Source organism: Pygocentrus nattereri, chromosome 11 (assembly GCF_015220715.1).
Source record: "Pygocentrus nattereri isolate fPygNat1 chromosome 11, fPygNat1.pri, whole genome shotgun sequence".
Lineage (NCBI taxonomy): Eukaryota > Metazoa > Chordata > Actinopteri > Characiformes > Serrasalmidae > Pygocentrus > Pygocentrus nattereri.
The window spans coordinates 15,708,328-15,723,710 of NC_051221.1; the positions used below are offsets into that span (position 1 = coordinate 15,708,328).

General features: G+C 39.2%; 1 protein-coding gene across 2 annotated transcripts in view; it reads right to left on the reverse strand.

Moving 5' to 3' along the window:
* The window catches only part of kif3a (kinesin family member 3A), a 28,179-nt gene extending 13,287 nt beyond the window's left edge, over window positions 1-14,892 (reverse strand). The window contains exons 1-10 of one of the 2 annotated variants that reach the window (XM_017703822.1): window positions 14,725-14,892; window positions 12,348-12,630; window positions 11,277-11,421; window positions 9,994-10,078; window positions 9,539-9,644; window positions 8,312-8,451; window positions 8,017-8,214; window positions 7,607-7,781; window positions 6,633-6,731; window positions 4,700-4,771 (exon numbers count right to left, since the gene is read on the reverse strand). In XM_017703822.1, the coding sequence (XP_017559311.1) occupies window positions 4,700-4,771; window positions 6,633-6,731; window positions 7,607-7,781; window positions 8,017-8,214; window positions 8,312-8,451; window positions 9,539-9,644; window positions 9,994-10,078; window positions 11,277-11,421; window positions 12,348-12,630; window positions 14,725-14,730 (1,309 nt within the window). In that variant the 5' untranslated portion in view covers window positions 14,731-14,892. The remainder of the gene's footprint in view (window positions 1-4,699; window positions 4,772-6,632; window positions 6,732-7,606; window positions 7,782-8,016; window positions 8,215-8,311; window positions 8,452-9,538; window positions 9,645-9,993; window positions 10,079-11,276; window positions 11,422-12,347; window positions 12,631-14,724) is intronic. The other variant, XM_017703824.1, reaches the window with a different exon arrangement.
* Window positions 14,893-15,383: the final 491 nt, after the last annotated feature.

Consider the following 15,383-nt stretch of genomic DNA (forward strand, 5'->3'; position numbering starts at 1 on the left):
CCTGAGGCCACATTCACGAGAGCTTTCTTAAGAAAAAACTTGCAAAGGTTCTTAAGACAAACACAAACAAAAACAAAAGAAATTTGCAAGAATGTTCTTAAATGCAGTTCTCGAACAAAAGAACAAAGGTTTTCAAATATTCTCTTAAAATAATCTTAATTATTTTCCTAAGAAAATCTTCAATGTTTTCACATGTATGCTACATTGCATTATACCACATACGACAAACGAAGCAAGATACCTTTTGAATTTGTAGTAATTGTTATTTCAGTTATTTAGTTTGATCCACTCAGAGGAACAAAATGGAGGAAAAACCAAGCATTTTTTAAATGCCAGCAAACATTTTAGCAAACAAGAACTAGAGGTGATGGAAGAAACAGCCACAGTGAACAAAATTCTTCACTGAAAAATATGATTATTAATGGTGACAGACAAGGGCGGGCAGGCGTAGCAGACACAGTGGCCGTGATAAATTTAGATGTCAACTCTTACAGCCTAAGACAAGTGTGAGGCTACTGCAAGGTTAAGAAAACATTTAAGAACATGATATTTTCAAGAATACCACTTGTTCTGAGAGCTGTTCCAAAAAAATAGTTATGAAAATTAAATCATTCTTAAGAAGCTTCTTGAAGAATAACCAGTTCTTGTAACTTTTTTCTTAAGAATGAGGTAAAGAAAATTTTCTTTAAGGCACTTTCATGAATCTGGGCCCAGATCGCAATTATTTTCCACAGTTGTTAGTTTTATGTAAGTCAGATGTTTACATCTCAACTAATAAAACGTGAATCTACCTAAATGGAAATGAATGTGTTTTCATCTGTTAGACTGAACCAAATATATGTTCATAAAAAAGCAGAACACCTCTACAACATACAGTGCTATAACACCTCTAGAGGGCAGTGGTGAGTACTGGTTTTGTTCTTTTTGCGCTCAAAGCTGCGTCTTTGGTCAGTTGAGAGCTACTGAGCATCTACAGCAGGGACGTTCAATCTTACCAGCAAAGAGCCGGTTTGGCTGCAGGTTTTCACCACAAACAAGCTGGAGCACACTTGACTGCACTGGTTTAATCAGTTGGTCTTGGTTTTCATACATTTGACCAGGTGATCTCCTGCTTTGTAGAAGCAATAACCTGTAGCCACACCAGCCCTCTGTGGATAAGACTGGACAACGCCTGATCTAGAAGTACACTATGTGGACAAAAGTACTGGGACATGTATACTTTACACCCACAGAAGCTTTTATGACATCCCATTCTAAATCCATAGGCAATAATATGGAAAGCTTTCCACAAAATTTTGGAGTGTGTCTGAGAATTTTTGCCCATTCATCCAGAAGAGCATTTGAGAGGTCAGACACCGATGTTGGACGAGGCGACCTTGTTTGCAATCTCTGTTCTAGGTCAACCCAAAGGTGTTTGATGAGGTTTAGGTCAGGGCTCTGTGCGGGCCAGTCAAGTTCTTCCTCACCAACCTCACCCAATGTCTTTATGGACCTTGCTTCCAGTCATGCTGGAACAGAAAAGAGCCTTCCCCAAACTGTTCCCACAAAGCTGGAAGCACAGAATTGTCCAAAATGTCTTGTTATGCTGAAGCATTAAGATTTCCCTTCACTGGAACTAAGGGGTCTAAGCCAACCCCTGAAAAACTACCTCATAGCATTATCCTTCCTCCACCAAACGTTATGGTTCACACAATGCAGCCAGGTAGGTAATGTAGTCTTGGCATTTGCCAAACTCAAGACTTGTCCACCAAACAGGCAGATAGAGAAGTGTGATTCGTCATTCCAGAATGCGTTTTCACTGCTCCAGAGCCCAGAGGTGGCATGCTTTACACCACCACCCAGCCCCTTTGGAACTCTTTAGTGAGTAATCCAACAGAGAACAGGCACTGTGCGCTTCAGCACTCACTCACTCTGAGTTTGCATGATCTTCGTTGCTAAGTTGTTGCACCTAGATGCTTCCATTTCACAACAATAGCACTTACAGTTGTCAGTTGCAGATCTAGCAGGGCAGAGGTTTCGCAAACTGACTTGTGGCAGAGATGGCATCTTATCACGGTGCAACATTTCAAGCCACGGAGCTCAACATGACCCCTTCTACTGCCAGTGTTTGTCAACTGAGAATGGAAACCTTCTTCTTCTTCTTTCGGCTGCTCCCTTTAGGGGTTGCCACAGCGGATCATCTGCCTCCTCTACTTCTACACCAACCATCTCCATGTCCACCTTCACTTCCACTACTGTCTTGTAAACCTTCCCTTTCACTCTTGCTGCTATCCTTCTGTCACACATCAGCCCTGACGCCCGTCTCCACCCACTCCATCCTGCCTGCACCCTCTTCTTCACCTCTTTTCTACACTGTCCATTGCTCTAGATGGTTGACCCAAGATATTTGAAGTCATCCACCTTTACGACCTCTACTCCTTGCATCTTCACCTTTCCACCTGCCTCCCTCTCATTTACACACATGTATTGCATCTGAGAATGGAAACCAATGTGCTTAAATTTTACACCTGTTAGCAACGGGTGTGGCTAAAACACCTGAAGTAAGGGGTGTGTCCCAATACATTTGTCTGTATAGTGCAGGTAAGATAGCTAAATCAGGCAATTTGCCCACTGTAGGCTTGTAGTTTAATAGCTGAATACAATGAAAAAAAATTTTTTTTTTAATTATTTATATGATAATTGTCAGCTAAAATTTTAGGTCTGTGACAGGCCTGGTTGATATAACTTTAAGCATACTGTTAAATCATGTAAATCTTAACTAATTTTTTTAATAACGCTAAAAATAATGATGTCTAACCTTGAACCGAACTTTTAAGTGTTGTAAATTTTTCTTCATTGTTGAATGGAGTGGCCAGGCTACTCTATATGGTTAAAATTAGGACTGGAGTACTCAAGTATTCATTAATTACTTCAGTATTCGTCAGTATTACTTCAGTGCGTATATTTTGAGCCACAAAAACAGTAGCCTAAGCTATAATCAAAGGTATCAGCAAAGACCTTTACGTAGAACAGTGAATATTACATATAGAGAAAATGTTAATAAAGCAATAATACATCAGGGGCATGTATTACTGTGATTTTATCACGTTCTTAAAAGAGAGTTCCTAAAAACCATTTGTGACAAGTGGGTTAATACTTTTATAAAACAGTAATGTTTACAATAAATAATTTGAACTATAATCATTAATAACAGCAATAAATAATTCTACCACCACTAAACGTAGTTTATTTAGAATATTATTGTTGCCAACCAACTGTACACAACTGAATGTGGAGAAGAACTGTACTCTGCAGTCATTTCATTAACTAATGTTAACTTTCATTAACATTAATTTCCATTAGCATTGGTGTTACTGCCTTTGTTATGCTAGCATCAAACTAACGGTATTGTATATTTGTTTTCCTCTTCTTCTTCTTTCGGCTGCTCCCTTTAGGGGTCGCCACAGCGGATCATCTGCCTCCAATATATTTGTTTTCCTGCACTTGGTTAAATATGACTTACAAATACAAGACATTCAGCTACTATTCTTTGCTATTTATGATGCAGCTCTACATAGAATCATCCACTAAATACTTCAGTTTAAAGCCCAACACTAAATACAAATGGAGGAGTGGTTTAGCTGGTCAGCTAATGCTTTCTTTTACCCTGTTAGCCTGCAATCTTTTAGCCTAGTTGTCAGTACCATAAACAAAATAAGATTCTTACTCTTTCAATACACTCGATGGTCTGTGTAAAAGGTCCATTCACAGCACAGGGTTTTAGTGACTTGGCGCATTATTACAGAACTCAATTGTTTATTGTTTATTTTAGAACTAGTTGAGAATTAATTCAACTTAATTGAGTATTTTAGAACAGCTTTGAAAGCAGCTCAGCCAAATTTAACGTCAGTGCAATTTATTGCGCTCCGAGGTGGCGTTTATGCCTGGACTAAATTTACGATGCTTTAAACAAAATGCACTGCTTTCCACAAGACAATCAGAGCTAAAAGAGCAAAGACGCCTCAGAGGCACTCTAAAAAATGCTCAGTGTAAAATTTGAGATAGGAGGTTGGCGTACCACAAAAGCATGACAAGTTTCATGAATCATCTAAAAAATCGTAAGTACAGTGATCCTTATCAGAGTACCACTTGAATGCAGTCCTTCCCGTTCATTTGCACTATATGTATACATTACTGAAGCAGATCACTGTCTAATGGACATACTGCACTGCGGTAACAAGCATATTTAAAATTGTAGTTCATTCTGAAAAGTAAATGTTATTGTTTTTAAGGGTGGTTTTGAAACTGAACATTTAGATACTCATTTGGAAACAGGGTATTCAAAGCCTGTTAAATGCTATCCAGGCCAGTCCTAATTAAAATGATAGGTAATAAATGTCAAATGGGTTAGGAAACAATGCTGGCCTGAGCACGTTTGAAGGACACGTTCTTCCTGCTTGCGGTTCTCTTTTTACCCTGAAGCGACCGTTTATGCACAACACCTTCTTTGTGAGGTCACAATGTGGTCATGGTGTGACTCTGATGTGTGCATTCAGACAGCTTCCTTAAAAGGCTGCTAGGGTCATTTCGGAGGGAAGGTGAGGAGGTTTTAAGGATTGCCGGAAGTGACTGGGGCAGAGGTGGGTGAGACTGGGGCTGTTAAGTATTGGTGAGAGGGGGGCGTGGGACTGCTGGTTATTGGAACACTGATCCCACTCACTAGTCTGAGCTTTCCCCTCAGAGCGCTGAGCTACAGAGCAGGCAGAACCTGTACTACTGCTGCTGCCACTGTCTGCAACACAGAGAGAAAGAGAAGCTGCAACAGTCGTGGCACAAGGCACAGCAAGGGCAGAGAGAAACACAAAAAGAGAAAGAAAGAGCAAAAGAGCACAGAACAGAGCTTGGACCGGGAAAGCACACGGTTTATGGCTAAAGGAAGTGGCCTAGTCTCCAAATTACACTGACGCACAGCAGTTTCAGTGGTAGAGCATCAGACACTTGGGCTCTTGATGCAGAGACATTATCTCTTTTTAATCTCGGTCAGCAAAGGGAAATATAGACAAATCAAAGCCACAACATCTACAGAGTGGGGGCAATTTACTTTCACTCTTACCGTAACTGACAAATTCTTTTCAATAAATATTTTAACTTGCTCTTAATTACTATGCTTCACTTGTTTGATGCAGACTACCTTTGCACAGACATAGGTCAACATTTTCTCTCAAAAAGCTTTTTAGCACTGGTTTTAAAAATAATTTTGGGGTTTTATTTTTGAAATGTGCGCTTCTAAGCCAAGACATGTTGCATTATTGCCTCCCTTAGATTTCTACATGATACGGATCCAGTTCTAGGTGCACAATGGCCTTGTACAACTTTAAGCTTAAAACAGCTCTTTAGCGTCACGTTCTAAGGTTGTTGCATGATACACAAATTAGTATTCTAAGATATTCACCAAAAATTTAGTTTGAATTCCCTAGAGACGACAGCTCAAAAGTCAATGATTCATACTCGAGACACGTTGCCCTGCCTCACTACTTGACTCAGGATGCGCACTTAACTGACTCACGCAACTTGGACTTGCATGTAACTGACTCACAATTAAACTCGGACACGTGTTGAATTACAACTCGCAATTGGGACTTGACATGCCACTTGCACTTAACTGACTTGTGACTCAACTCAGATTTAAATGGCTCAACTGACTCGCAACGTACTCTGCGTTTAACTGTCTCACGACTCTGACTCGCACTTAACTGACGCATGTCCCAACTCAGACTCATGATTAAAGTACCCGTGACTCGACTTGGACCTGTTTTAACTTTTTTTAGCCTGTTTAACCTGTTTTAGCGTTGTAGCCCCCTTGTTCAAATACAGCATTTAAATGACAGCTTCCAATGATGGCTCTCTAGTTAAAAGTTATTTCTATCTACTACAATGCTGTAAATCTGATTATCTCCAAACTGGATTACATTGGACACTGTTTGTGGGAAAATTGTGGAGAAATCAACAACTGCAATATTAACAGCAAAGTAGAAAGCTTCAGCAGAATGAGCAGCAACCACTGCTGATCTCGCTGTTCGCCGATGATAAAAACTGGAAACTGAGTAAGCCTTACTTACATGCTTACATGCATTCACATGAAGCTCAAGTGGAATGATCGATTATAGGTGATAAATACATTCTGAAGAAGCTTAGTTTGTCCACTCTAATAACTATTGAAAATGCTGTGAAGGCAATTAAGATTTATTATTTAAATTTTTTCATTGACAACTTTATACCTGTATTAGCTAGAATGCTGGTTACTCTAGCTTCAATAAAATTTCTCTGCAACAAACAAGTGAAAACAACTTTTGCTTGTATAAAAAAAATGTTAAAGCAGTGATGGAAAGAAAACTAGACATTACATTGGAGTGAAACAGTGAAAGCTTATCCCATCAAATCAGCCTTATCAGGTGAAAGACCGATGTCAGAAAGCCAAATGTCAGAAATCCCCCTGAAGTGTTACTTCACTGGTTTGGGCTAAGGAGGTAGTATGTGAAATTTTACAGCTGTTGACCACAGACTGCATCACTGACTCAGAATTGAAAAATAATAGGAAAATAACAGCTGATACAGTGTGCTTCTTAGGAGGAAAAGGAGAGTTAGACTCTAACCTCGTCGTTTTCTGGGCCTCTCTCCTCCGTTTCCAGCTTCATCCTCCCCTTCATCCATCTCTTCAGATCCGCTGCCATCTGACCCTGAGATTTCTTCTCCTGCAGAAAGCCAAGATTGGGGGAGTGTTTGTTTTTTGTTTTTTTTAAAATATGGAGCATTATTTTTCTGTTATAACCTTCCCAACTTCAAGAAAATGAAATATAACGATATGTATTGTGCATCATAAAAATGCCTACAAGTATCATTTACTCCATTTTTGCCGAAAATGTTATTTGTGATGTTGATTTTTGTCTAAATGTTCACAACTGTATGTGTGTGAATGCTCATAATGAGTATATACATATGCCTAGTCTATATGCAAATATTACTTGGAGCATTTTCACACTTGGACTGTTTCAGCATCTGAAGTGGACTGAGACCGTGAAGTCTTGGTTTCTTCTGCATATGTGAACATCCCAAAAGAACTCGGACCCCTCTAAATGGTCCCAAATTGTGTGTACTTTATTTTGTGGTTTGAGCAGCAGGCGTGTAGTTTCTCTCGACACCTAAAAGGAAACCAGCTGTGCTAAAAGGTCAGATTTATCAGAAAATGCTGCTCACTTAGCGTGCACTGCACACACTGCGAGTGGTGCGAAAGGGGTCTGAGTTCTAATGTAGTTGTGGTCTAAACAAGAAGTGGTCTTAAATCTCAAAGGACCAGAAAGAAAACGGAGTCCCCTGTATAGTTCACTTACATTGTTAACACAAAAAGAACTGAGTCACTCAAACGGTGAGTTTTGCCTAAAGGTGACAAGTGTATGAACTGAATCAATTTAACAAATTGAAGTGATGGCAGGAGGAACTGGGGAGAGGTCAGGAATCAAACTGTGTTCTTCAAACAATCTCACAACACCACCTCGTTTGTGAAAACAAGAAAAATTCTTTAGTTAGATTCTACTATGTTAATGTTAGTCTGTATGAAATTTCAATGTACCTTCTTCCAGCTTTCTCTTGAGCTCTTCAATTTCCTTCTGAAACTGGCGTAGTAGTGCATCTTTGGGGTCTTCATTGATTCTGGCCTTATTCTTGATGTTCTTTGCACGGTTAGCATAGCGCAAGGTGCTAATGGTCTCATCATAGTTGTAGTCTGCTGGCCCAATATTTGCACACTGAAACAGAAGCAACAACAAAGTGAGCCATTACACTGACAGGACTCCACACAAAGGCACACTCGTGTTTAATAAGTAATGCCAAGTATTTTGTGGCAAAGTGATCAAAATGAAAAGCAGCAGAGATGTTTGGGGGAAAAAAAGAAACCATACAAGATTCTGTGCCTATAAACTAGATTAACTAGATGTGTCCATATCAGAAAGCCAAATCACAGAGTTCTTTGCATGTCTGTACCATCATGGTTTTAGAGTTTCCTCCCAGAGAGTCCTGCAGCAGGCGGGTGAGTTTGGAGTTCCTGTAGGGCACGTGTGTGCTCTTCCCATCCACTAAAGCTGAGATGACGTTTCCCAGGGTGGACAGGGACAGGTTGATCTTCGTGGCCTCTTTAAGACGTTGTCCAGTGGCACCCGTCTTCCCCTGCCTCTCAGACCCCTGGGCAGCAGCAAAAAATACATCACCTCACTTCAGTTCAACTGGAGTAAAAACATAACCATTATTAGTGCTCTGCTCCACGCATTGTACTACACACCGCGAGATCCACCAGGTGCAGTTTGCCCATGCGCACGTGCTGGTTTCCATCAACGCCCTTCTCGCTGCACTCGATAGTGATGGTGAATATGGCATGAGAGCGGGAGCTGTGCTCATTCATATTGGTCGCACCTACAGAACCTGCGAACAAAAGAAGAACCAAGCATGTCTGGATGAAATTTTGCCAATTCTGACAGCTCAAAACCTGCATGTTCTATATACGTTTTATCACACCTTCTTCATTATTAAATGGTTGAGATGTGAACAATCATTCAGAGTGGTTTGATAGGACCTCATTCTAGAGAAATTTGCCAAGTCAAAACTGTTCATAATGGTGGTGGTAGGAACCAGACATCCAACACTTTTAACACCTCTAAAAGCTTTCTCACAGACGGTTACCAGATGAAATGGTTATGAATATGCTGTCTAATGCCCGAGACATAGTTTTACAATCATTTTGAAACAAGGTTTAGGCATAAAACATATTAGAAAAAACATTCACAGTGGAGAGGAACATTGTTTTAAGATGAAATAGTCAGCAAATAAATACCTACCTTAGATTATATTTAAAAAAAAAAATCAAAACATGTAGGTTCAGTGGTTATTATGGATACTAAAGATATAAAAATATAAGCATTATCTGCTCTGTAGACAGTGTAACCTCTGGTTCCCATCATCACCACTGTAAAGAAATCCAAGTCAGTTTTTCGACAATGAATCATTTCACATCAAACCAATCTGAATGACTGTTTGCATCGCACCAATGATTCTTAATCAGTGAATTTATACGCAAACAATGTTACTGACAAGCCTATGTATATTTCTATTTCTTATTTCTTATTTATGTGATTTATTGTTTTGAATCCCAGAATACCTCTTCTGAGTATCCAAGAACGACTATTTAGAAAGAAAGGTCAGCTTTAGAAATTCAATTTTACTAACAGAAAATCATCATTAAGATGGTTAAGTTCAACTAACGTCATCATATGCACACTCAGTAAAAGATACTGTTGTTATGTGGTGACTTCTATAGAGTACGAAACTTTACTGTATATCTAAATATTAACATTTAACATTAACATTTGGGATTATTTCATTTCCCTGAGACGAAAAATAGGACAGCTTTTTAAAAAATTCATATCCAACATCTAGATTCAAATGATATTAATAACAAGAATGATTCAAAAGATATACTCTTCAGTTCATACAAATGCTAATATAAGCTTACGGTTTTTGTGGCCAAGAGTCATAATTCTATCCATGTCATCTGCATTGTTCACAACATAGCCCGAAAGGTCTTTGATGTAGACACCCACGTCCGGCCTTTCTTTCACCTGTTTTTCAAATTTATAAACACATGCAATGGTTAAGTATAAGAAACGAATAAATAACACAAGCACATAAGGATAAGAAGAGGATGTAAGAAGTAGAAGAGTCAAAAGCCTGCAAGAAGCAGCTGACTCTCAGTATTTTATCAGTTCATCAAGCTATTTTTGGTAAATGGTTACCACAGCTAATAGTTAAATCACTTGATCATTTCTTAGAAGCAGTCCCTTTATCTGATGACAAGCTAAAAATACAGGTTAGCTTTATTGCTGTCACTGCACTGGTAGAAATGCTTAAGCTTAAACAATCTGTATCTGCATGTTCAAAAATATATTGCAAAATCTGTCCGTTTCTCACCTCCAGCCTCTGCATCTGGTCTTTCCCCAACAAGTCCCTCACTTCCTCATTGTAGATTTCCAAGTAAGAAACTCTAACCAAAAACCTGAAATGAAAAAGGCCATATTCTGTATTAATTCTGCACATCTCTGTTTCCTGTGTTGGTAAGGGGCACACCCAGGTTTATTTTTTAGTGGAGGGAAAAGAAGAAAGGATGTGAAAAGAAAAAAATATATAATTTTGTGACCTTTTACAAACATAATTTTAGAGCTAGTACTGCACATACCAGCAAGATCTGATATGAAGATGACAAGTCGCTACATTTTGTGTGCTAAAAGTGTGTCCATAAATAATCATTAGGAACTATAACACCTGTTCTACTTAGTTTAGCTGTGGCCAGTTCCACCCATTAGTTAAGTCTCCCCATATGCTACTGAGCTGGGCACATGAAGGCTACAAGTGCTGGATTCAAAATTCTAACTGCCACTTGTTTGTCAAATATTTGACTATAGACAAATTTTAAAAACATTATTTTGCAAAGAAAATAACTAAGAAGATACTTAACTGCAGTAATTAACCAGATTTCCAAGAAAATATCATGTCTGTTAAACCAACAAGGGGGTGCTGAGGACGAGTTAGCAAGCACATTGTGGTTAAACCAGTGATTTTCAGCTTGGGGTCATGACTCCTGTGATTCATTAAAAAAGGTAAATAGACCTATTCTGATGTATCCTTCAGAATGACACCATAATCTCCTCACACCAGTGACAGTGGCTGTGATTAAAGCACAAAGACACTACTGCAGTTAAAGTAAAAGTCTGTAATTAGCAAGGGGGACTACCTTATAATTATCAGGTGTGTACTACACGAAAAAGTGTCCACGATTTCAGTGTTAGCCTGTCTGAAACGTAATCTAGCGTTCAATTACCTCACTTGAGATCATATTTATGCCCATTTGTGTTATTCAGGTGATAAAGTAAACACATCGCCTCATTCAGACAGACGTTTTCAAACATCCACATAGTTCGTAAAAACCCCATACAGTTGGCACTAAAGCTAAAACAGATTACTGTTTTGTTTGTTTATGTTCAGCAATGGCATGCTCTTCCCTCCATTGGGTAATCATGTTTTGGGATAACATTAGCAACTAATTGGTGCATTTCTGCATTCAAATTAATATTTTTTCATTGGATTCAACAAATACGTGGGCTTAAAGTTGAGCATATGTTGCCTAATACATATAAGGCGTTCAGTTTAGATATGAATGGTGTCAATGGCTGTCAATTAAGAGACTGTGTGCTCACCTAGTGTCTCCCTCTGCTTTAGCGATGTGGCCAAAGATGTGAGCAAATGAATTTGGTATGATGCCTCGGAGCTCAGGTACCGCCCTCACTCCCTCCATGGTGAATGTCTTCCCAGTGCCTGTTTGACCATAGGCAAATATGGTTCCTGGAAAGAAATAAAACACACATTATTGCAATGGTAGCATTTTTGTATAAAACTGCAGCATAACACTATGAAAAGTATATATCAAGATATAAAAATTTATATCAAGTACTCTGTAGAATGAACCACATTTTAAGATGTTTAGGTCAATAACAACCATATAGAGTGCTGACAAAGGGTGCACTGCTGAAGCCACCACTCATGCGGCCCACATACTGGAGAAGTAAGCGTTCCCCCTAGACTTGTACTGATCTTTGCGGTTTTCTGCTGAGCACAACATATCTTTAGCAATAGGCTTTTTTCCTTTTAAGAAGTCTTTGTTTTGTTTGATTTCTATCGTTACAATTATGTTTATTTTCATTAGTGCCTTTATAGGAATCAGTATATAACATTCGCACCAAGCTGACTAAAGTGTACTTTCATTCCTCCACACTGGATTTACTACTACTTACTCTACATAAACGAAGACATCTGCAGCTGGTAAGATGTGTGTCAAATATTATTTATTTTGTTTTGAAGTTATTTAGTAAATTCTTCAATAAATAATTGAACTCAAAGCCTTTCTCTCAATATTACTAACAGAGCTTCATAGCCTGTTAACTATCTGAGCTATCTGCCGGCTGGTTAAAGTAAACCACAGGGTGCGCCAAGCATGGTTTCAGATATTTCACTTCACATACGTGCAGTTGTGACATAAGCTACGTGCATTGCTGCATTCATAGCAGTTCTAGGCTATGTCCAAATGCACTTAAAATTTACAATATATTATTAATTTATTCTTCTCCCCAAAGTAAGCTCGCTCTCTCTCTCTCATATGTATGTATGCATGCATGTATGTATGTATGTATGTATGTATGTAGAAATGAAAAGGAAAGAGAAATGAGGCTCGGGACTGCATCACAGAACAACTGTCCAGAGATAATCCTCACCATTGTATCCCTCTAACACAGAATCAATAATTGGCCGGGCTGTTAGATTGTAGACATCCAGCTGTTTGCTGTCTGGACCAAACACTGTGTCGAACGTGAAGGTCTTTGGTGGCTCATTGGGCGTCTCAAGCTTGTTCACAGTGATGGTTCCTCGCATTTCATCCACACTGACAGACTGTTTGTGTCCCATCATTTTCTCTTTCTGGTTGAGGGGCCGACATCGCACCACCACCTTGACGTTATCACTGACCTCTACCTTTTCTGGTTTATCAAGCTTGTTGCTCTGTAGAAAAGACATCAGGGTCAGTTAAAATGTAACTTGCAGTTAGAAAGCAGCATCAACATGTTTACTATTATGTGAAATGATCATGAAAAAAATCCAAGTGGTACATAAAAGAACCAATCAATTGTAATGTTACAAAGAATGTTACAAAACCTAAGAGTCCATATCATAATATGCAAACATTATTAAAGCTTTAAAACATACCATTCACTCTCCAGATAGTACAATCCACACATGGAAACTGAACTGCAAAAACTGCCCTTTTCAAATTGACTGTTTTTGTGACGCTACAAAAAACAGCACATTTACATTTATCTGCCTATTCCCCCTACAGCGGCTCATTCACACTAAAGTTGTTTTTATGAATAAGGCCAATGTAGGGCAGCCAATCAGAACATGGCTCATTTACATACATCAGTCCTAAAGCCACAATGGAAAAAAAAAAAACAAAAAAAAAAACAGCCTGTTTAAGTAAACACAAACCGAAAATGAGAGCACAAGAAACAGGACATCCGGGCAAGAAATAATTACGGGCGGCACATGATCGTATCCATTAAGAACTGACTGTATCGTGAAAAGTGGGTGCTCCAAAAGGAACATACAGTCCAGACCCAGAGACCTGGATGCCAGTCTACAGTCACTTGTGGAGGGCTACTCGCCTCCTGCAATACATCTGGCACCTGCACTGGAGGAGGGGGATGAAATCCTGCTAGTAAAGGAAGTGCAGCAGGGGAGATGCTAGGAGGGGTATAACATGCTAAGATTAGGGGTTAATATCACTTTTCCCCTGCCTGTAGTGCATATGATCAAACATCACAAAGGGCTCAGAGGAAGGAAAAGTCACTAGATTTCAACCAAAGACTACAGTAACAGAAGAATTTATCCTTTTAAATGATACGAGGAATTGTGCTTAATATGGCCATGAATTAACCAGGTCAATTTGCCTTTAAGTTGACTCGATTTCTAAAAGATAAAGAGGGATTTTAAAAAGCGTTCTGCTGTTGTCACAATGTCAAGCTTGTGACAACAGCAGAACCCTTTTTGGACCCATATAGTTACAGTAGAACCATTTTCAAAAGAAGCCTACAACACATTGTCTATCAAATTCAATATCCATTTCGCCAAAGAACCGTTTAAGCAATCAAATGGTTCTGTGTAGTACTCATGGTTCCAAACAGATCCCCTGCCTTTACTGAAGAACCTTTCAGAACATCCGTTAGTGTACAGGAAATGGGCCCTTTAACAGGGACTACACACACAGGGCTACTGAACAGCGACAGCAACAAAATGAATGAATCAAACTGAATTAATACTTGAATTAATAACTGAATTAATTAATAATGAAATCGAGTGACATTAATAAAGATGGTTATTTCGAACCTTCCTCTGCGTTCATTTGTATTATTTAGCTAATGCACAGTTCGTGGACTAAAGGAGCTCCGTGTTTACACTCACGGCCTTACAACCATCCACACGGTTGCTAAGCAATATTAGCGGATACGACAGTTAGTTATTAGCCCGACACGCTAGCGTCGTTGAGCTTGTCAGTAAAAAAGCAAACAAAACACAAAAAATGTAATAACCTTCATTTCCAAAGCAGATTAGATGTGTAGGTTAGCTCTGAGTGCTGCTTTAGGACTCTGCCGGCTATGTAGCCCGCTATTTCAGGTTTAGTTAGGTCAACCGCTAGCAAGCTAAAGTGTCTTGCTCGAACTGTCCCGTTCCACCTTAAACGGTGCAGCAGTTCCATTCTGGAGTCCGAGGCCAAGACCGTTACTGCTGCACCATTTAAGGTGGAACGGGAAAATTCTCACGCGAAGCTGGAGAATATGAAGCTAACGGCTAAACGCAGTCGCTAGCCGCCCTTACCCTTCACAGTCACACCAATTTGACGCGTTGACGTTTAAAGCGACCACCAGAAAAGGTGTTTAAAGTACGAACACACAACTTCACAGCTATGCTAAATGTAATCTGCCAGTTTTTCATCCGAAACGGACTGGCTATGCTGCTAGCGGGCTAGCCCAGCTAAATGGCAAATTAGCTAACTAGGTGAGAAGGTAGAGATGATTAAATCCAAGCGATTTTGTTTCTTACCGGCATTTTTGAACTCTTTAATATGTTGTCTGTCTACAGACGACGAAAACGTCCTGATTCCTGAAGGGTAAACAGTATGTCTGAGGTCATCCGTTGTTAAGTGTCCATGCTCAGATGCCCATCCCCAAACTGCCACCGTCTGGTTGGGATAAACAGAGGCTGCGCAGTGTGCGGGTATGTGGAGACACGGCATGAATAAATGAGCGTATTTCTCAGCATCATTCCGGCCGTGTGGACGCGAATCTACGGTGGCCACTGGAAAGAAATATAAAGCCATCTTAATAATGAGAATGTTTTCCATAACTAATGGATTTGATCCTCAAATCAAATGTATGACTTGGCATCTCATAATTACGACTTAGTATGTCATAATAATCACTGACAATGTCATAATTGTGACTTCTCATTATATCATAATACTGAGATTTTATCCCATAATTATGAATGATGATACATCATAATAATGAAAATATTCTCATTATCATGACTCATAAATATGAGAAAGTAAGTCAAAATGACCAGATATTAAGTCATGATCATGAGAAAATTTCTCATTATTATGATAATTATGAGATGCTAAGCCATACTGAAAAACGTTCTAATTAGTATGACTATATATGACTACATTGTTTTTGTCCAGGTAAAGGCTTCCATACAAA